Raw genomic sequence first — 22,235 nt, 5'->3', positions numbered from 1 at the left:
GAACCACACTTTTACAACTATTTAATTTTTCCTTCTCGAATAATCATCTAAAGATTTAAATGAACTTAGGATAATAAAACGCTCAAAGGCCGAAGCTTTGAATAATAAAACTCCCGAAGGTAGAACTTCCGAATAGTAGACCTTTCAGATATTAGAAAAATCGAACGGCAACCTACGCACAATAGATCATTCAAACACTAAAACTGTTAAACAAAGGCGTATGAATGCAGGGAAAGTTGAAATAAGCAGGAATAATGTTCACCATTATTCACCACCACCTAATAATATCAACAGTAATAATAACAATGACAACAGAAACTCAACATTGCAATAAGGTGAATCAATGTAAGGATAAATAAAGTACACAATATCAATAATAATAATAATAATAAATATAATAAATACCGATGACAATAATAAATACGATAATGCTGCAAACGTATTAATAATAGTAATAATAATACTGACAACAATTCGCAAAAAATAAATACTATACAGACGGTAATTGAAAACAATGAATAATCCGACCGTACGCCTATGAAAGGAGAAAAGAAAAGAAACTTGAGAGATGTGATAATACCGAGCGTCGGCGGTTGAAGTTATGTCGAGGCGTGAAGCGAGCGAACCGGAAGTCAGCGAGGGTTGCTCGAGTTTCGGCGGAGAACGAAAATGAAACGACGTTTCGATTTCATCGCTCCTTCCTTCGTTTCTCTCTCCCTCTCTCTCTCTCTCTCTCTCTCTCTCTTTCACTCTCTCCCTCTCACTCTCTCTTTTATATTATATATCCACTAAAACAACAAACACACGCGTCAAACGGTGCACTTGGTTCAGCAAATATGTCTCTGCTCTCTACCCGAACCGACTGGGGCTAATTTACTCGTTAGCTCGTTAGCTCGTTAGCTCGTTAATTAATTAATTAATTAATTAATATTGCTTAGGGTTTTATTGCTCTACGTTCACGTGCACGACTAATCGCTGGGGCGCGATCGTTGCATAGAGATTTTGATGGAACGAAGCTGAACCACCGTGGTTCATCGTTTGGGCTTTTAAAGCTTCACCGCTGCGACCACGTCGATCCTCGAGGGATCTACAGCGCTACGATCGCTCTAAAAAACGGTGCTAGAGGCGCCACTGCGAAGGACATCGTGCTGCGTTCGTTACGTTCCCATTGCTTCGTCCTCTTTTTTTCACGTTTTTCATATTTTTTTTTCTTCTCTTTACCCCTCTCCCTCGTTTAATCTCGATAGTTATTATTATTACTTGGTGTCGGTTATGCGAGCGAGCGAGGTCGGCTACTCTGTACACATGCAACGCGGTAATTATTTGTCGGCAATTATTATTACAAAAAGGACTCGTTGAATCGTCGCGCCAGTTAAACCGGCGTCCATCCACCCTCTTCTTCTTCGTCCTACTCGCGATTTGCTTTCTACGTTGCTTCCGCTTTCGTCTTTCTTCGACGCGCAACGAATGAGCGAATCAGGCGCGGCTCGATTATTGCTTTTGCTGCGATGAAATTTGAATAATGGAGACTGGGTTCTGGTTGACGGGGTTTCAGTGACCCTCCACTTGCGCTGCTTTAGAATACTCTTTTGCCAGTGTGGACTTTGGGGAGCGTATTGTGTACGAATTTTATAATGAAATTGCTCGGGGTGGATTTTGGAGAATCATTTTCTTTGATTTTATCGTTGCAATGCTGTCTTTTGGAACCGTTTGAAGGGCTAAATGAAATCTACTTTGAAGTCCTGAGTTTTTGGAAGGAACTAATTTGAAACAGAGTACTTTTTTCTCGAGTACTTTACTTGCAATTATTTCAAATTCAATTGATTTCACTTATTAGAATTTTCCTTTTATAGTAACCTGAAGGTAAGTTCAACAGATTTAATGGTATTATTGGCAACTAAATGTCAAGAAAACAGAAATAGACCAATCTCGTAATTAAACGTTCAAAGACAAATTTCACTATCGCAATATCATTTCCGCTACAGGGGTACAAACATTTTCTCTATTTCTTTTTCGCAAAGAGACAGGTCCCTGGAACCGCGTGTCAGAAAGTTTCTTCAACTCCAGTGCCAATGTCTTCATGAATATATTGACAAATAGACAGACAGAAGAGTGTGGTGAGACGATCGAAGAAGTTCCAATGCCGAAGCAAACCATCGTTCATCTATCACGTTAAACTTCGATGTTCGCCTCTGTCTATGTATAATTATATAATTCGTTGTGTCGAAACATTGCTTTTGACCGTACGCGTCGTCATTTTTTTTTTATCCCTTACTCGTTATATTGCTTCTATAAAATATGTGTATAACAACGTTATCTTTACGCAATCTATTGCTCGATTCTGCTCTAAATATACGTGTATACGCGCGTGTGTGTTGTTCTCTGTCTCTGCTACGTGTTCGTGTCCCTTTCTGTGTCTGTATGCGTGTGCTTATGTATATGTGTTCGCGTTTGGAATCTTCGGTTTCCCGCACAAGCTCGCGCATAACCGATCGTGTAACGCTATGGAGTTGGGGGACGCAGAATGAAATTTTAAAGAAAATGATTTTGCAGCTTCTAAAATTAGATCGATAATTTCTTGCAAAATGTCCATGTTATCCTGCTTACAGCAGCATATTTAAATGATGTATAATAGTAAATGCGTTTAATTTGCGATAGGAGTGGTGGGCGAAGCGATGTTCAAAATTGAAAGCATTCCAATCTCTAAGATTCGATATCGATACTTACAGTGTTAATGTTATGATAAGTTTGTTCTGCCAGGTTCACGTTATACGGAATATATTTTCATTTACTAAATGAATATTGAATGACACCTTCGAAGTGAACCATTGCGAGTCGTATTCGTGGAGTAAACCGTCCAGTAAACCGTGGGTGCAATTAGTAAAGAAGATTAAAAAATGGAGAAAGTGGACAAATTTTTCCATTGAATCGCCTAGGTTACGAGAAAAATGTGCTCGAACATGAATTTCCTTTACGTCTATAAGACATTTCGTATACCTACCAGAGGTTTTTTCCTTTTGTTCCTCTGGTTCAGCCTACAACTTTGCACTAAGTTCCAAGAACACAATGAACACTACAAAACTGTACCTACTAATTATTCCACCAAGCAATCTAAAAACATGAATTCACATTAATCTCTATAGAACCCAAAAAACCCTAAATTTCTCCCTTCTAATCCTTTCCCAAACGCCCCGAGGAGAACTACAACTGCTAAGTGTTCCTCGCAAAGTTCCCTTAAACAGCTCACTGGCCCACCACTTGCCCATCGAGCAACCAAACGCAGGGTAAAACAAAAATCTTCACCCTCTAGGGAAGATTTTGTACACGTTACACGCGCCAGTTATGCGCGGCTGTTTTCATAATAAATCGAACGGAACGCACAGACCTGCACCAGCGACTCCATCGAGGACGTCGATCGTCCCGTCAATCGATCCCCGGTCGAATAGAATTCGAAGCCAGCGAGGGGTCGTCGAGAAGGAACATGTAAGAGGGTCGTTGTCTCTCTATCGAGAGGCGGTCGTCGAAGGCGTTCAGGAAGAAACGAAGTCGACAGTCGCGGCTGTGCGTTCCAGCGAGATCGAACGATCGACCACCGCAGTCGGCTCCCTGGACACCCGCGCGGATCATCCGATCGTGCTGGGCCGCTGGACGATAGCAAAATGGATCGGGAAGCAGCCGCGGGATCGATCCAACGACTCGTCCGTGACTCGAGCTTTAGCGACGTTGTCGTATCTCGAATCCATCATCACGTTGAATAATCCCCCCCTCGTTCGTTCTATCCTCGAAGAGAGATATCGGTTTCCCTTCTTATATTTTCTCAGGCAGCTAATTATTAATAAATAGGTGTCTCCGTAACGAGCTCGCAACTAGAACCGTACGCGCTAGTAAATATACTATATATATAATAATATAATATATATATAATATAATAATATAATATCGTAATGTAATAAGTATAATCGACTAGAGTGACTAGACTGCAGTGTGGACGTCACCGTTCGACGTGTTCTTTGTTTCTCGCTTCTTTCTTACACTCTCTCTCCTTCCCTCTCTCTCTCTCTCGCTCTCTCTCGCTCTCTCTGTTTCGCGCGCTAGCGCGCGCGCCTTTTCTCTCTCGCTTCCTCTCGTTTGTAAGACTTAACATTACTGGACGTTTTTATTAATGTTAGACATTATTTAAGAAAACCTCCTTCTCACCCATCATCGTCGTCATCCTACCTCCCTCCGATTAAACGCTCTACGCTCCCATTCTCTACTGGCACTTTTCTACTTAAAACCTACGGGCAAACCTCGTTTCACTCGTCGTCGTTCCACCAGGAACGACCCGCTAGCTCTCCCTAGCGGCGTCCAAGCACCCCTCAATCGTTGCCATAGCCGACAGCCCGTCATCGTAGCGCTGCTACAAACCGCGGTTGCCGCCCGTTTGGTGCTCCGCCGCGACGGTGCTGCCGCCGTTGCCGCCCTGCTGCTGCGGCATCTCGTCGTCCCGGAGGCACGCGGACTCCAGGTGCTTGTTCAGGTAGGACTTTAGCGCGAAGGTCTTGTGGCATCGGGAGCACTCGTAGTTCTTGTCCGCCGAGTGCGTCTGCATGTGCGCGCGCAGATTCGACCGGTCGGCGAACGCCTTGCCGCAGTGGGCGCAGCCGTACGGCTTCTCCCCAGTGTGACTTCGGAGGTGGCCTTGCAGCAACCAAGGCCGCGAGAACATCTTGCCGCAGACCCCGCAGCTGTGGGCCAGCTTGTGAGTGAGTACGTGCATCGCCAGCGCCGGCATGCTCACGTACGCCTTGCCGCAGTGGATGCACTTCTTCGCCGACTGGGAGTCGAGGCTGCGATGCGTCTGCTTGTGTCGCGACAGGTTCGACGACGTAGCGTACTGCTTGCCACACTCCGTGCAGGTGAACTTAGGCCTGTCCGGCACCGCGGCAGCCTCCTTGTCGGGCACCGCGGCGCCGTTCGTGCTGCTCCCGCGGCGCTTCGAGCGGCCGTCAGAGACGAAGAACGCCTCGTACGTGTAGGCGACCGTCTTGTTGCTGCTGTTGGGCGAAGGTGAACTATGTTGAAGATGATAATGCCGGTTAAAGACACATTCGATGGGGACTGGACGGTTTGACCGGGGGTCTGTAGGAGTTTTAGTGGGAACGCTGTAGTTGAATTTATAGAAAAGCGGTGGACATAGGTAGAGTTTGTCTTATCTGACTTTCCCTCTTCGTTACACATCACATTCCTAGGTTTCCCTGATTCTTCTTACTATCTAAGCAAACTAAGTTTCTATTGCAACTCAGGAAGAAGGTCAGATAAAGCAGACCTTTATATCCTACATTTCTCGCGTTAAAGTCCCTTCCCCTTTTACACTAACGTCCAAGAACTACGTTAACATCATCCTAGTGTTGCTGACTCCCAATACGCAACAGCTTCAGCTTCTGCTTCCCCCAGTCACTTTCATACCCCGCTACATCCATTCCACCCCAGATACTCACCCATCTCTGCTATTGGTACAGCTACTCGCATTGGCTTCCGCTGTGGCCGGCGATTGAGGCTGCTGCGTTTGCTCCTGTTGTCGCAGCTGGCTGGTCTGCGAGCTGGGCACAGGTACCAGCACCGACACCGGTATGGGCTGCGCGGCGGGCGCCGATTGCAGCTGCGTAGGTTGCAGCTGTCCCGCTGGTGCGACTACCGGCGCCACCGTCGGCGCTGCGGGTGGTGGCGGCGATAACGTGTGGATGAAGACCGAATGCGTGGGCGCAGCTGGGGACGCGCTTAGATCGAGAATCGCCTGCGCGGCTGAGAGGTCCTCCTCCGCCGACGTGCGGATCTCTGACGTCGGCTGCAGGCTGTACGGCCGGTAGATGTCCTTCTTCTTGGGGGGGAGCGAGAGGGCAGTCCCCGTGCTAGTGAAGCACATGGAGAGGCTCTTCCTGGGTGGCAGGCTGAGCGACGTGGAGGACGATGGGGTCGTAGTCGGGGCTGGGTGAGATTGGTGCAGGCTGGACCCAGTCACGGTCACTGGTAGCTCCTGCGGCGCGGATGGTGGCGGCGGTGAAGGGGCTACGGGTCGGGCCAGCTCCGCCGCCGACCGAAGTGTCGCGTACTTCGGTGGCTCCTCGTGGTTGATCCATGACTCGTGCGTGTAACCTGAACAGGAAGGTTATAGCTGGTACAATTTAATTTCTTAGCAGTATTCAGCAGGAATGTCTTCATAACAGTATTACAATTTTATTAGCTTGTCTCATTATCTAGAGACGCGGTAGCGTCTCGACGCCAAGTACATGAAAGACACCTAACCTGAAACTTGATTCATTAATATCTCATCACGCCTGCAATATTTCCTAAATTTAAAGGCATTTTTCTCATGTAAACCGCATATAAGCTTTCGATCAAGACCAAAATCAATCAAATCGGTCCACGCATGACAGAGATATCCCAATATCGTCTTATGGATCAGTCGGACACGGTGATTTTCCTTCTGATTCTGATTCTTCAAGTCAAATTTTCGTCAACATAATACGTATACGCGTTTCACGCATACCTTCAGCCAAAAGAAAGACTAACACATGTCCCTTTCGTCGATTCGTCGACTCTCGGGACCATGAAATCAAATAAATCACAAAGAATAAAAGATAATAATAATAATTACAAAATACAAAAAATATGTGAAATCAAAATGAGCTACAAGTACATAAAGGTGCTTTCAGTCAAATGCTTGGCCTGGCGAGGCAATGTATTCTCAGATCATCAATACCCATTCCATCCCTCTCGCGGGCTTTCAGATAATTGTCAATTTAAAACTGTGACAATATGGTACACTTTCATTATTTTGCGTTATTAAATAATTCTTATTCATCGACACCTTGACCTTGCCTCGCCAGGCCAAGTATTTTACTGAAAGCACCTTTATGTACTTGTAGCTCATTTTGATTTCACATATTTTATTTTGTAATTATTATTATCTTTTATTTACTTTTACTTTTTTGAAGTTTTTTATGGGGATAAGTTTTACGCTCGGAGGTCAAGCTGAACTTCTAACGAAATGGTATGCTGGTCAGCTGGCCTTTGTTCTTTCCCGCGGCAAGTACGAGAGATTGAGAATGTGCGACTAGGCACTCATTCTTATTCTCAGTGGGGATAGAAATGTACTTGTAACGAAACAAGGGACCGGAACTTATAACGAGACAATACTGCAAAGTCACAGAAAACAGCCAGCTGAGCTACAGTCCGCCCGCCATTAATAACTCCCATGGATTTCCTCGAGCGGAACGAAATGCACGACGTTCCGGACGAAAATTAGAGGGCGCCAATTACGTAACGCAGCATTTCTTTCACCTCCTCCTCCGTGCCCCAGCCGTATGGTTCACCCTTCGTGGACTTACCATGAATATTTGAATTCGTGAATCACTTGGGACCGGTGCGTCGGTTTCATTTCCTGGTGCCAGCTGGTCACACCATGTGGAAGCGGCTAGTAACGAGAGCAACGACGGGGAGAAACAACGAGGGGTGAAAAAGTTTCTACGTGATATCACGAGGGGTATCTGTTGCTGTTGCCTTTTCGAAAGAAATAATGTATTTCTGCGAATCCCTCGGTCGCGTGGCTACCGCATTCGCGGCACGTGGATCCATTTCTGCTCTTCCTTTTTATCAAGTCCAATTGAAATTTCTCCATTTTCCACCGATTCGCACGTAACGGGGGATTTAGTATATTTTTGTATAAGTATTTGTATTTAAACTTTTGTGAACAAATTTTTCTTAAGTGTTGATTTACAATATTTTTCTTATCCATTTTAATTAATTTCTTATAATATGCCTTGATAATTTCGTACAACCCTTCGCGATGTTATTAACAATAAGCAACCCCTATCGATCTACTTTGCGTTATGAAGCCCTGGTTTGAGTTTCTTCTTTCCCTGAATCGCAATTTCCTGTTACTCAAACGTGGGAAAAGATGATACCCCCTTTACTTATATCCAAAGGAAGGGGGCTTCACTATCCCCAGGGGAAGATCGATAACGCAAAGTTGTTAACGTCATCAGTGACAAACACGAGCAGCGGCGCATGAAAGAATTATTCCACTCTATGCACGTGTGTGCCGTTTATTAATGATTAAGCTGGCCTAGGCTGTTAGCAAAATTGATCGATAAAGTGGACCAGCGACCTGTGGGACGCTTCTGAAACGTGGCGCTGCGCAAAGAATTGCACAGTAGCGGGAAATTTTGCGTTCGCTTCATGAAAAATAGTTTCTCCTCGAAGCAACAAATCAGACACGTGCACTATCTTCAAAACACCTAGCAACCAGAAAAAGAGGGCCACGTTTTAAAACGTTATGTACTCCTCGCAAATAACAATAAATATAAACAATAGCCTAGTTATAGTTGCAAAATAAAACACTTATTTTTTAATATTAAATTCATAGTATGAAAACTAGAGGCAGCTGAACAATTTGCGAAGCCTCCCGTCTCCATTTCGCATAAAACTGTAAACATTCGAATAATTCAAATAATTTCTATATTCGATACAGCCCTAATTAGAAACGCAGTGTTCTTTTTTTAAAATATAAAACTAATAGGAACTGCTGCATTGCATAAAATTGATGTACCTACGCGAGCGTACAACCAACGAGACAACAAACTATTGGGGTAGTACTTAGCTATTTTATTTCCTATATCTACATATTTCACACGACCGTAGGAATAGACTTGCTTTTTCAAGCCTCGTAACGATGTTGCGCCGAGGGCCTTCAAAAGTAGGCGAGGAGAAAATCAGTTTAAAAAATGCAACAAACCCTGAGTCAAGATTTTCAAAATAAATTTCTAAAAAAATTTACCCTACAATGTCGATTTGTTTTGAGGTGTAGAATCACCTTACTAAGTAGTTGCGCCACAAAATTTCGGTGCAACTGCGCCGTAGAAGCTGCATTTTTGCTCGAGAAGAGCGCACAGCTGATTCCGAGAACGAAAAGGGAGAATTGACGCGGTAGAGATTTTTGCGCGTGGCCACGTTCGGCCGCTAGTTAGGGGGCAACGCGAAATGTTGCGTTAGATTGTCGCAGCGGACTGTATCGATCGTGTCCAGTGGAAGGCAACGAGGCATCGAAGGCTAACTGTCGCGTGTCCTGTCGCGTGGACAGTGACAATAAAAAGAAGGGGCGCCCGCTTAAACAATTTGAGACGCGTCACGCGAAACCAAGAAACGGAAGCGCTGGACAAAGGAATCGAATCGAAACGATATTGGACGATCCGAAGCGGGCGGCGCCACGTTTAGTGGATGGCAACTGGAGACACTTATTTAGCTTGTCGTTTAATCCTCGCATGGTGGATTCAGGGTGAATTTAAACCCACCTTAAATATCGAAATGCTCCCATTACGGTTATTGGTGAATCGACTCAAAAATATCATTTCAGCAAACATAAACTACATACTCGGAGCTATTATTTGGCTCGTACTACGTTAAAAGTACCTATCTAATAAATGTTTAATTGTGATTAAAAATTGTTACGCGTTTGAAATGAAAATAGAGAATATTGTGAGCGTAATAGCCAGGTATACAATACTAATGTACTTACAAGGGACGTTCGGCAACTGGAAAATTCGAAGAAATCTGAAACTTTACAGAAATGTAGCTCAAGTGCAGCTAATATCTTAACTACTTTCTGATTCAGCAATAAAACGGTCCTATGGGTGAAAAGTTTTAGGGTCTCGGACCCCCGAGGGTCGTTCAGGAAATAACAATTTTAGATCATAATAACGCTTGCAATGTGTACCTATGAATGAAACTGTGTCATGGGTCAAAATGGATCCTATACCCTATGCGCAATTGACTGGCGAAATTAAATTTAATTTGCCTTGTAGCTGATCGTGCTTTCAATATTTCTAAATTAAACGCGGGGGATACCTAAAAGTTTTTCCCATCTTGGCGTGAAAACGCGTCCATGCCAGACGACGAGTTAATCGTTGATATAATAATTTCTCCCAGCCAGAATATCTTTTACGCGTAGTTTCTACGCTTCTGGCAATTTGTCAGCGGGTTCCTCGTGCTCTCTGATTGCAATCGCAGCTGTGCAATCTATTTTATAAAGTTCGAAACGCTCCAATACATCTCCCGTGGTAAAATGAAATCAGAATTCACGATATTCAAATGCGATCGGACCGTTCATAAATTATTCATAACGCGATCAAGAACAGGCCACGAACAAACAACCAACAGTATTACATGATTTACAATACCGTTACATATTCATGCAAACATTACTGCACTAATTCCACAATTTGCCGTGTTATAACCAGTACCCCAAACAATCGCGGCCAGTAACAGAAATCCCTTCACCTGTTAACCGCTAGCCTAATTTCACGACTAGAAACCTTCATTGTGCATTCACAAACGATTAAGTGCGAGTTAGCCCGTTTCATCCACGTCAGAAGCTACGTCTCACGTAACCATACGTCGGAAAATTAACTGTCACATAGCGAACGGTTTGAGTAACGCTAGGTTTTGGAAAATGCCCCTTTAAGCCGATCAGTTCATATACAGGGTGTCCCGTAACAGGTGCTACAAGGGGATGGGTGGTGTTGAAGTCGAACGTTTCCCTATATTATAATATTCTTTGTGTGCTAGAAGATAAATTGAATAACGCTGCAGATCAGAAAGCATTGAGACAACTGTTGCGTTCGAACGGTATTTTCTATTCCAGACAAATTCCACATAAAAGCCACTTCTACAGTAATAATAATAATAATAATTCTTTATTGCGCAAGCAGATATTGCGAATAATAACCAGCAGATAAAAAAACATAAATAGGTACATATCGGGAAACAAGAAAGAGAAAAATAGTAGAGTTAGAAAATACATAATATATGTAAAAGTAGAAGTAGAATGCAAAGGGTGAGGTCCAGCTGCCTCGATCACGAATTCGAAATACTATAGTTCCGAAAATAGCTTTACACAGACCTCCGCAACAGACTGTACATGCAAACGAACTTATTACACCCCCCTCCCTCCCACTCAGGCGTTAATTACCCCCCAGTATCCGTGGCCGACTACACCCATCAGCCGTTAATCCGATGCATTTGGCGCCAACACTGTCCCTGCACTCTTACCCCAGACCTCGTGGCTCGATGCGACAGAAGAAAAAACGAAAACAGTAAAAAAGAGAAAAGAAAACCCCACTCGTCAGCTTGAAACGTGCTCCACCGATAAGACCCTCCCGATAACACCCGTCCAATCCAGGGGGACAGATCGATCGGTTAGCGGGGACTCGAGCCTCGATCTCCCCTCGCGCGTAAATCAGATCGGGGACGATTCTCTAACGGAGGAGAAATAAAAAGAAAAAAGAGAGAGAAAGGACCGCCTGGATGAATCGCAGGGGGCCTATTTCCTTGGACGGTTGCTGAAGGGGCGGCGGTAGGGGTAGGGGGACGCGTGACAGCAATAAATCAGAAAACTGTGCAGGGCGATCGATCAACCGGCGCGCATCTATTATTGGCTGAAATAAAAGGAAGTCGGCGCGCACACACGGGCCACGGGCACACGCATAGGGCAGCGGGAAAGGAGAGTGGCCGTGTCTGAAAGTGCATTTCATCAACGGCAGAGGGGGGCGGGTGAGGTGGCGGAGGGGCGGTGGGCGGCCGAGAGAGAGGGGAGAGGGTGAGAATCAATAATGTCGAATGAACGCTCTGCACGCTCCCACGAGTCTGTTGATTCTAGCCTTCCGAAAGGGCGACGCGCGGTCTCTTGCCGTTGTTGTTCGCCGATCGTTTCCAGCGAACACGGCCGACACAATGCTCGTCCAACTGTGCCGTGCTAGACGAATCGCTCATCGAGGGTGTACCAGGCTGTTTCGTAACACGCGTGACGGCTTTGCGCGTCACGGGGACGAATCGGACGCGGTAAGATCGGGAGGAAGGTCGTATAGAATTTAGATCCTTTAGGTCCGACGTGGTTCCTAAGTTGGAGGTGATTTTTTTTTAGGTAACGTGACCGATTCCACAAGTGGAAGATGGTACCAGACCAGAGTGGCCGGTGTGAACACTTTGTTCAAAGATACGCTTGCTTGTGGAATGCTGGTTTAGTTTTTAATAAAATTCATCGAAATGTCAAAATGTAGAGATGTGTATACCAAGCGGCAGTGACTCGAGCAGTGCACATGCCTGAATATAGGAAATTTCGTTATCTGAATCTTCTGGGCAGGGCTTGAAACCGTTATTATAACCGTTATAAAGAACCTAAATATCAGACTATATAAGTATAAGTTACGGTTCCTATATAGCTCTATAATTTTTATTTTTTAGGTTCTATATAAGTTACAAAGCGGTTATAGAACCGATTCTTGTAAACATTGTACAGAATTTTACAGTAAATGAAATCACAACATATTACAACTATAGATTAATCTGTGTAACCAAATTGTTTAAAAATTGTTATAAATAAGTAAGCAAATATATATTATGTACACATTTGTACATATGTATATGTATACACTCGGCGGTGTGCAAGGATATATATTTGCTTACTTATTTATAATAATTTTTAAACAATTTGGTTACACAGAGTAATCTATAGTTGAAATATGTTATGATTTCATTTACTGTAAAATTCTGTACAATCGTTACAAGAATGGGTTCTATAACCGCTTTGTAACTTATATAGAACCTAAAAAATAAAAGTTATAGAGCTAAATAGTCTGATATTTAGGTTCTTTATAACGGTTATTCCGAATAAAGGTTCCGAATAACTCTTTCAGTCAGAACCTTTATATAACAGTTTGAAACAGTTATTTTCGAAATCTATTCAAGCCCTGCTTCTGGGGGGAGATGTGAACTAGTCTCGGGGCGGGCTGATCTAGTATCGAAGCATTTCTGTAAAATGTATCGTCTTTTTTTCTAATATTTACGCCTCCACCATGCTACAGGTTGGCGCATTTGAAGAGAATCGGGAAAAGTGTCACTTGAGATCTTCGCTATTAGAACTATACGTATATGTAGATGAAGAACTCAGCATGAAACCAGTTAATTCACTGTAAATCATTTGCAACGACACAAAGGGGTGTCGCTTCTGGCGAAGAACCGACCCAATTAACGGGTTAACAGAAAATATTCAACACCGGCAGGGAGAAGTGGAATACTTGCACCGAACCGAATATATCACAATGGCGTTGTTAATTAATCAGAAGACCGACGTCGAAGTAAGAATACCCTCCGTTGCGAAAAGGAGCCCGTACAATGAAGTATTACGTGACCGTCAGGAGGAGAATGCAATTCGTTATTCATGATGGAATTACAGCAAAAGGAAGCCGTTTAATCGATGCCGCGTGGCCGTTACATATTTTCGACCTGAATTCTGATCAGCCTGCGTCAACTTTCATGCCCAGGGTCGCTCCGCCACTTAACAAACAAAAAGGAACAAGAACCAGAAAGAAAGTTTACACGAAACAAAGTAAGAAAATGATAACGCAAACGTGGATTCTTCCATGCAAGAAATAATTTGGAACAGAAGAATATCATATTCAGATATTGGCAGAAATAATTCTGCACATTCGTAGATATAGTTTTTCTGGTATAATTTCTTTTTCACGTCCAGCTGTCGCAGAAGCGCACGTGTTACGTAACGCTTCGCACCATGTTAAAGACCCGACCATCGCGAGCCTACAATCGATAACGAAATTCAATTAACAGCTGCGTTTCGCGCGGTTTTCGCAACGATTTAACGCCCTTGACGAGATTAGTTTAAGCCCTTTTCGCACGGGACACTTTTGTGAGTCACAGCTAATATTTCAGATGCACCCATTTTACTCAGATAATGGGGAGTAAAGGTCTATGCACACATATCAGTTCCGTGAGCGTTGAGTACAGTGTAAATGGTAAAAAAATATCTTCCCCCGTTGTGGAATGGAGCAGTTCACACTTCACACTTGTCAGTTACTCACACTGAAACAAAGAGACCACTCACACTGACACGTGTGGGTAAAGCTAAAAGGGGAAAGAAATGGGAAATGTATGAATTTCTTCAAAATACCAATTAACGACAGTGTCTCGTGGGTAATAGCCATTATGCGACACAAAAGATGCACCAAAGTGTATACAGAGAAGTATGTAGGTATGGGGGACTGGAAGTGTAGAGTGAAAAATTGAATAGGTATATGTTAATGTAATTTGCATTGGTAATTTGATTTATGTTTACGTACCACGTAGAAAATTTGAATAATAATTCTGTGGCACGTGGTGTGTCGAAAAGGGGGTGGGCTCAGTTCGAAAAAAAGAGATATAAGAGTTTCTTTAGTATAGGGTTTTCATTTTTGGTTGGGATACATATGGAAATTCTTGAATGCAATGTTTGGTGCATTTTGGAAACTTGATTTCTATGTATGTGTCGCGACAGTGGGGATTGCTTCGCGTCTACTAGAGAAACACAATTCAATTGCTTAAAATCGAGCAGAGACTATAAGTCTTATCAATCTACCTGTAGAACGTGTTCAACACGTAACCTAGGCGTAATGACTTTTCATGGATCAATCTTACATTTCGATTAAAATTGTCAAACACTTATTACGCTTCTGGTCTTGTAAATTCAAAGATTGCCTCAAAATGGTGACGATTTAAGGATGATTTACTGAAAATCGATTTTCAGACAGCGATTCGGTGCAGTGTGCCTGGCTTTCTGGCTTTTACATTGCGAAAACATGTGCAACGTTTGGAAATGGTTATATAACACTGAAACTGGAGTTCAAGTAATAAATTGAAAGCTATCCTTCTCCATTACTTTTTCAATGACCCGAAAATTTTCTTTTTGAAATGCGAGTCCCTGCATCAAATTGTTTTATCGTTTTAATTAGCTTAGCCATACCTATGAACTAAGATACTCTACTTGTCGATATATTTTAAAAATAATATTATGCGTAAATTGGTTGAAAATTTAGAAAAAATGTCTGCATCCTTCTATTTTTAATCACAAATAAGTGAATACAATTCTGAGATGAGTGCATGCAGTTGCAGAAATAATCCCGAGCACTGCAGCTCGTCAAAGAAACTTGTCCTAGGAGGAATGGAAACGGTTGCCTTAATGCTTGACTTTCATCACTTAATTTTGTACGTATCACCCAAAGCAGTCATTACTTAAAACTTAAATTCCCAAAGGACGATCTCGCCTAAATCGTGGCCAATTCTTACAGCCACGATCAAAGAAAATTTAAAAATATTAATTATAACAAAAGTACGATCTTTTAACTGAACAAAGTACACACAGTCTATACATACTCGTATAACACAGAGGAACAGAATTTTTCAGTAAAGACCAATGGCCAGTAAAGTACATATACATTAAAAATAAAATTTCAAATCTTCTTTTAACTTTCTATAATCTATTGTAGTTTGTAGGTAACACACCATACTATATCTACACCTTCCAGTACTGGAAATATTTATTTCATCACCAGAATATCAAACGTGTTATCACTTATACCTCTCTTATTATTAGTGCTAGGAAAATATTATTGTGAAATATTTATAGCAAAAATGTGTGTCTCACTATCTTGGTCAAAATAAGTTGGATACGAATCAGTTTATCAATCATATTGCTATGAAAATTATGAGTACTACATAACTTTGAATGTGACGCAATAAATATTCCCAGTATCGTATAGTCATTGCATATTACAAATCATTTTCCAAAAACTGTTAATAAAACGATATTACCTATTAATCTACACAAAGTTCCTACGGTTTACCATCCGGAATATCCAATTTACCAATTAGCACCCCATTTCCCCAATGGCGTGAAAAAGAGCCCACATTACAAAAAATTGCCCACGACTGTAGCCATCCAAAAGCCCCCCACCCTGTGACCCGCCGAAAACGAGTCAACAAAGCAACAAGATCGATCCGTGTGGCATGCAACAGCCCCGAAACCACCACCCCCCTTGGAACAAGACCGCCCAAGATGTCTCTAATGTCCCCGATTCGAAAAATTGCTGCGTCCCCATTCGCCGTAGCGCGAAGCAGGGAGCGTGCCCAAAGGAGGGATGAGAAAAGAAGAGAGAAAAAAAGGTAGCTCGCGTGGACCGCTTTGTTCGTCAAAGGAACGTGACCCAAATGGGACGCGGAGGGGAGGGATCATTCCTCCTCCAAGATCCGCAGTAAAATCAACGATCGGCCCAGCGGGTGTGTCGCTGAACCTGTATGTGTCTCCTCCGCCCCGCGTGCATGTGCGGCCGTGTGCGCGCGTGCGACGCACGGCCAGAATCCATCGGCGGATCGGCGCTACGAGGCGAGGGAAATCATTAACGCGGCAGAAGTATAGGCCACCCGATGGATATTCAGCTCGCCGGGGGTCTCGCGGGAGCTTGCCCGTGTTATCGTCGCGGCCGACTGCCGCAATTTCTCTATAGCACACGGGCCGATCGGCCAATCGGCGGGTGTGTCACCCCCGTGGCTCGACGCATGGCCAGACTCCGAAGGTCGGCTCCCCCAGGGGGGTGAAAATCCAACGGGGGGGGGGGCACGTTTTCGCCTTTCGTCCTTCCTCCTCTCTCTATCGCTCCCTTCCCCCCATTTTTTTACGATCGCGCGGGATTAGAGCCGTTTCGTACGCGAGCAAAGTAGGGCGTGGCACAGGGATGCAAATGCGAGGGATTCTGATTATGGGTGTACATCCGGGACGCTTCAGAGTGGGGAAATTTTGCGATTTTGTGGCCAAAACTACAGAAATGAAATTGTTGAATTTTACAAATTTAATACAAATGTCAATTGAAGAACTATATCCATTTTCGTGGTCAAAACCTGAAAACTTATTTTTAATATATAAAATTCGGCACTTTTACGTTTTAATACATGAGAAACTAAATTATCCGAAAAACAGCACGATAAGATTTTTTTATTATTTACATTTATACGCTTTTTTCTTTGTTGGAGCATGCCTCCGCTACGGTGCAGCAAGGCATAGCAGAAGGGTTATCGCTTCTGACGACAAACATACAAACAATCAAACAGAGGATCGAAGCTGAATAAAATCGTTTAAGAAAGAATAAAAAGGTTTGTAATGTATAACATGTGAACCAGTCTCGGCCACAGTTATGTCGTATGTTACACAAGACACACTGGATCGTGTTTAAAAAAAAATGCATATAATTACAAGATTAGCAACTATTAGCGATTAATAATTGCATTTATAGAATCAAAATAGTCCAACGTAAAATAGATATGAAAATCATTGCAGGATATTGTGAGATTGATAACTATTTTATGTATTGAAAAGGGATTCTTATATGTAAAGGTTATTTCTAAAGCACTACTTTAAAAATTGTATAAATTACGTATTAAAAACCGAAAAATAATTATTTTGAGAACAAAAAGATATCTTACGCACCATCAGGAATTTGAATCCATGCCTTGAAATTATTTTCAGATCTTTGGATAACACAATATAAGTGTTTGAAGCAACTTGAAAATCTGGATTAATTCTTTGCGATCGGTCTAACCTCGCATGAGCATCAACATTTGCGAGTCTATACGAGCTTTGTATTAAAACATTTAACAGTAAATTTGGTAGCATTTGAATTAGTTCTTCAATTGACATTTGCATTTATTTTGTCGAATTGAAAAATTTATTTTTGTGGTTTTGGCCATAAAATCGCAAAATTTCCCCACGATGCGCCTGATGAGATTCTTGTGGACCTTTGCGCGTGGAATTTTCAAGTAGTCTTTATTAGTAGGGTTTTATATTAATGCGGGGGCTGTTTTCTCCGGGGTAGTGAATGGTTTTGTTGCTGCCCGTGGAATGTTTGGTGCAGACGCTGGAGGGGTTAAGCGCGAGGTTCTTGGGACGTAGTTGTGAAAGGTGAGAAGCGTGATGTAACTGAGATGGCAAGGTGGCTAGAGGTCGGGAATCGAATCCCCCCTCCCTTTTTACTACTGTTACTTCGTAATTTATTTTCATGCCTTGGCGATATCTCATACCCCTACGAAAAGAGACCCAATCAATTTTGAATGAACAACAAAGACTATTGTGTTCCACTCCCATGTACATCCATATCAACAATGTACACTTGAAGGTAGATTAATTCAGATTCTCTATCAAGTGTCTACCAATAATATTCTACAGATAAGAACTAACGGAAGCAAGATAAAATTGAAAGGGAACACTCCAGCTCCCCGTTACCAGCAAGGTTAGCAAGGTACGCTAGGTTTCCAGGCTTGCACGCCTGTTGGGTAACAGACACGAAAGCTTGGCCGCCGCACAGAGGTACATAATGACATTCTTTGTTCAAATCACCCTACAGGTCGTATTTTTTTAGAAAACTTGACGATTCTTTTTTTAAATTCTTCGCAGTTAAATTCTCTATCGATCTGTCCGGCCGAAATTTTGAATTTCGTTGCTGATTTTTTTTTATATTTAACGAATTGTACAGCACTTTTTCGAAGATCAGTATCTGTGAGCGTTTTTGAATCCAATATGTTGAAGCAAAATTTCAGAAAATGGGCTTATTCCGAAGAAACATAGTGCGTCTAGATTTTCGGGGACGCTGATTACGAATATGTGGTAATTATTATAAAGATCAAATTTTTTTATTTGTACCACAAATCTAATACTGTAGATCAAATTGTAAAATTTAAAATGGCGGGTGTGCATTCGTATTTTGACAAATTCTTACGCATCTCATACATGTGTCACGTGATTTTGCATATTTAAGCCTATTCGTCTGTGTTCATACGCGTTCTTATAGTTGACTTTTCGAATTCAATATTGATGAGCAAGATTTTTAATGTTTGATATTTTTAGAAGGCCTGATTCACTTAACGATTTTATTATGTGCAATCTTGTTTGAGGAGCAGGATTTGTGCTTCTGGAAGCAAATCTCTGATTTTTTGTTTATGTACATGTTTCAAAATATCAAACATTAAAAATCCTGCTGACCAATATTGAGTCAGAAGAGTCAACTATATTCGGCATATTGGATTCACCACCTTCAATTTCGAAAATCTGACTTTAAATTCCGAACAGTCGGCCAAAAAAGCCCACAGATACCGATCTTCGATAAGTGTTGTATAATTCGCTAAATATAACAAAAATCAGCAACGAAATTGAAAATTTCGGCCGGACAGATCGATAGAGAATTTAACTGCGAAGAAGTTAAAAAAAGACTCGTCGAGTTTTCTGAAAAAATACGACCTGTAGGGTGATTTGAAGAAAAAATGTGATTATGTACCACTGTGCGCCGCTAGAACGGGCAGAGATCAAGGTGACGTGTCTCCCCGTTAGTCGATAACTGGGCAGGCAAGTCTACTCACCATGATAGTAAAGGGCACCAGAGGCGTTAAGGGGTGGCGGGCTGGGTGCAGTGGCGCCAGCGGTAGGACTGTGCGGACCCCAACAGGTCTGCTGATGATCGACCTGCCTACTGTCAGTGTCCCCGACCACGTCGATCTCCTCGTCCTCTGGCTCATGCTTGGGCTGCCGCTTCTCTATCGCGGTGGCCGTCTGCTGGATCCCGTGGCCCCCGGGCGTGTGCTCCTGCAGGAGACTCGCGTGCTGCTCCGTCTGCTCCTCCTGAGGATCCTCCACGCGATCCGGCCACGGGTAGGCCTTCCATTTCTTGGCCATGAGGCAGCGCGGCATGGTGACGCGATCCTGCCGCCCGGTGGATGTCGCGACTATCCCGTCCCGCCTGACCGCTATCACCTCCGCAGCCCGTAGACGCTACGACGATCACCGTCAGCCGCTCGGCCGGCGTGACCGACGCGACGATACCAGTATCCCTGTCACGTAAACCCACCCAGCCGGCTGCACCACTAGCAACACCCTCACCAACCGCACCACTAGCAACACCGTACCGATCGACGATCCCGAGGACGTCGACTGCCGCGACGCCTAGCCCGCCACCTCTGTCGACGACGTCGTCGTGGGTGTCGTCGCGACGCCGCCGTCTCCGTCGACGCCGTCCGTCGCCGCTCAGCCCCGTACGAATCGGCGGCCTGTTCACCCCGCGGGCGGCCGAGCTACCCGTGCACGGTGCGTCCTTCCTCTTCGTCCTGCCTTGCTCACGTCGGGGCGTGATCTGCAGCCTCGTCATCGGCACGGCGAGGGCAGCTCCTTCGTGGGATGCACCGCCACCATGCCAGTTTCGTCCGCCGCCAGCGACTCGTCCTCTCTCTCCACGTTTCCCGGGCCTCGCCCCTCGACGGTGACGGACTATAGTATGGGACCCTCTATCTGTCGCGCGCTACCCGATATCCCTCGACTACCACTATCAGGGACAACTAGCTCGCTATATTACTACTTTTTGGCTACTACCCGACACCCGTCCCGTCCTCCTGCCCCCTATATCCTCGTTTCCACGCTCTTCTGTCGGCTTCCAAACTCGGTGTGTTCTCCTTCTCGCTGAGACTGTACACTGGACCCTCCGTCGCACCACTGACTCTCGTTCGCTGGCCTGAGTGTGTGGACTGACTGACCGACCTGTTCCCTACGTCCGTCCGTCCGTCTGTTCGTCCGTTCGTTCGTCCGTCCGTCTGATATTTCTCTCTGTAGGTCGCACCCTGTCGCGGCTCCCGCCAGTGACAGGGGGTGCCCTCGAATACGATCACGACGACGGGGTGCGACTGTTTGGTCGGTGGCGCTGCCGCCTGCTTATCCCCCACCCTTCCGCCATACGCACCGTCTCTGTCGTTCCTCCAATCGAGCGGATCTCCTCGTCCCTATCTGCGGTTCCCCCCATCGAGTGAGCGTCGCAGGGTGGCGCTGCTGCTGCCTCCATCGCCGCTGCCAACGTCGCTGCTGACGGTTTATGCCGCGGCGAGGGATGGCTGCGCAACCCCTCGAGGCTGCTGATGCCAGTTCCCGATTCCTGCAGGCCTTTTGATTGTGTGCGCGAGCGTGCTGCAGGCGCACGCGCGACCGTTCACATTGGCGTAGCCAGAGCAGGGGTTGAAAACAGTTATGATATCGGTTTCGGTTCTCGAAACAGTTATGAGAACCGAAATAATCTTGAAACAGTTACGAGTGAAAACGGTTCTAGCCTATATCGGTTTCGATTCCGGTTCTACAGAACCGATATTATATCGGTTATGCAGTAAACTCTCGCTATCAAATTATGATTAAAAAATAAATCTGTGAAGAATAAATTGATTCTCAAAAGTAGTTTGAAATAATTTTTTTTTTTAAGTTACGTTTATGTTAAACCCTTATTAATGTGGGGTGCCCCCTTAAGTGTCTCAAAATTTGAACAAAGTATAAATTGTGTATACATACCGAAATTGTTGCAGAGCAATTTCCAACTATACATCGCATTTTCATTCTGTCATCGTACGTTTTAAAATACTTACGAACAATGTCGCATTTTTTTCGGCCCATTATGTCGGGCCGATATGTTTTTAAATATCACTAATAACTATTATACACTACGACTAATATTAATTTAAAGTATTGCTAACACTAACAGCAATAACTTTCCTAATATGTACAAACTTACTACTAATTTTATATTAATTATTTTTCTCTTTTCAATACGTAATTTACAGATGCTGCCTTTCATTTCGGCTTTACCTGCATTGATGGAGTTTTGAAAAGAGAGACACCAGATAGAGAGGCCCAGCGATAAAAAGACTTATAAACAAATCGAATTTCAATTTAAAAAATGTGACATTGATAGTAAATATATTAGAAGGTACTACGCATACCCGATGCCTAACAGATAGGACACATTACTAACCGATATAATATCGGTTCCGCAGAACCGTAACCGAAATCGATATAGCCAGAAATTTCGGTTCCTTATAACAGTTATTTAGAATATCGGTTCTTCATAACTGTTTCAGTCAGAACCGATATATAACAGTTTGAAATAGTTATTCTCGAAACCGTTTCAACCCCCGAGCCAGAGTTCTCTGGCCGCGGGGCGATCGTTTATTTTCCGTGATCGTTGCAGCGACGCGATGGGATTGTTGCCTAGCTGGATGTAATATAGTAGGTTAGAGGGTTTAGTATGGGGCTGAGTCTCGAGTGCAAAGTTACGTTTTTGTTTGTGGCTTTTCGACTGTTGCGTGGAAGGCTTGAAGAGAGCAAGGTGGTCAGACATTTCGGGGTTGCCGGGACTTTGTAACGTATGGAAAGGAATTGATTTCGCAAATCGTAGTCTCGAGGTATCGGTTTAAATGGCACTTCAGTGCGGTGAAGCAGCACGTTATATTCGTTCTGCGAGAGATAACGGAGCAGAGAGGGGGAGGAACTAGAATACTTGGGTATTTGGAGGCAGAGG

The 22,235-nt window shown here is 43.8% G+C and overlaps 1 protein-coding gene across 2 annotated transcripts; it reads right to left on the bottom strand.

Moving 5' to 3' along the window:
• Positions 1 to 370: 370 nt before the first annotated feature.
• On the bottom strand, positions 371 to 20,655 carry Scrt (scratch). 2 transcript variants are annotated; one of them, XM_076829481.1, is made up of 3 exons: positions 19,270 to 20,655; positions 5,481 to 6,135; positions 371 to 5,054 (listed from the first exon to the last, which is right to left on the bottom strand). In XM_076829481.1, exons 1-3 carry the CDS (start codon positions 19,595 to 19,597, stop codon positions 4,400 to 4,402), a joined length of 1,638 nt encoding a protein of 545 aa, XP_076685596.1. In that variant the 5' UTR covers positions 19,598 to 20,655; the 3' UTR covers positions 371 to 4,399. The 2 variants fall into 2 exon arrangements, with proteins under 2 accessions (XP_076685596.1, XP_076685605.1); XM_076829490.1 differs by having other exon boundaries at positions 371 to 5,036.
• Positions 20,656 to 22,235: the final 1,580 nt, after the last annotated feature.

The sequence above is a fragment of the Andrena cerasifolii genome, chromosome 1 (assembly GCF_050908995.1).
Source record: "Andrena cerasifolii isolate SP2316 chromosome 1, iyAndCera1_principal, whole genome shotgun sequence".
NCBI lineage: Eukaryota > Metazoa > Arthropoda > Insecta > Hymenoptera > Andrenidae > Andrena > Andrena cerasifolii.
This window is presented reverse-complemented; position numbering and strand designations above follow the sequence as displayed.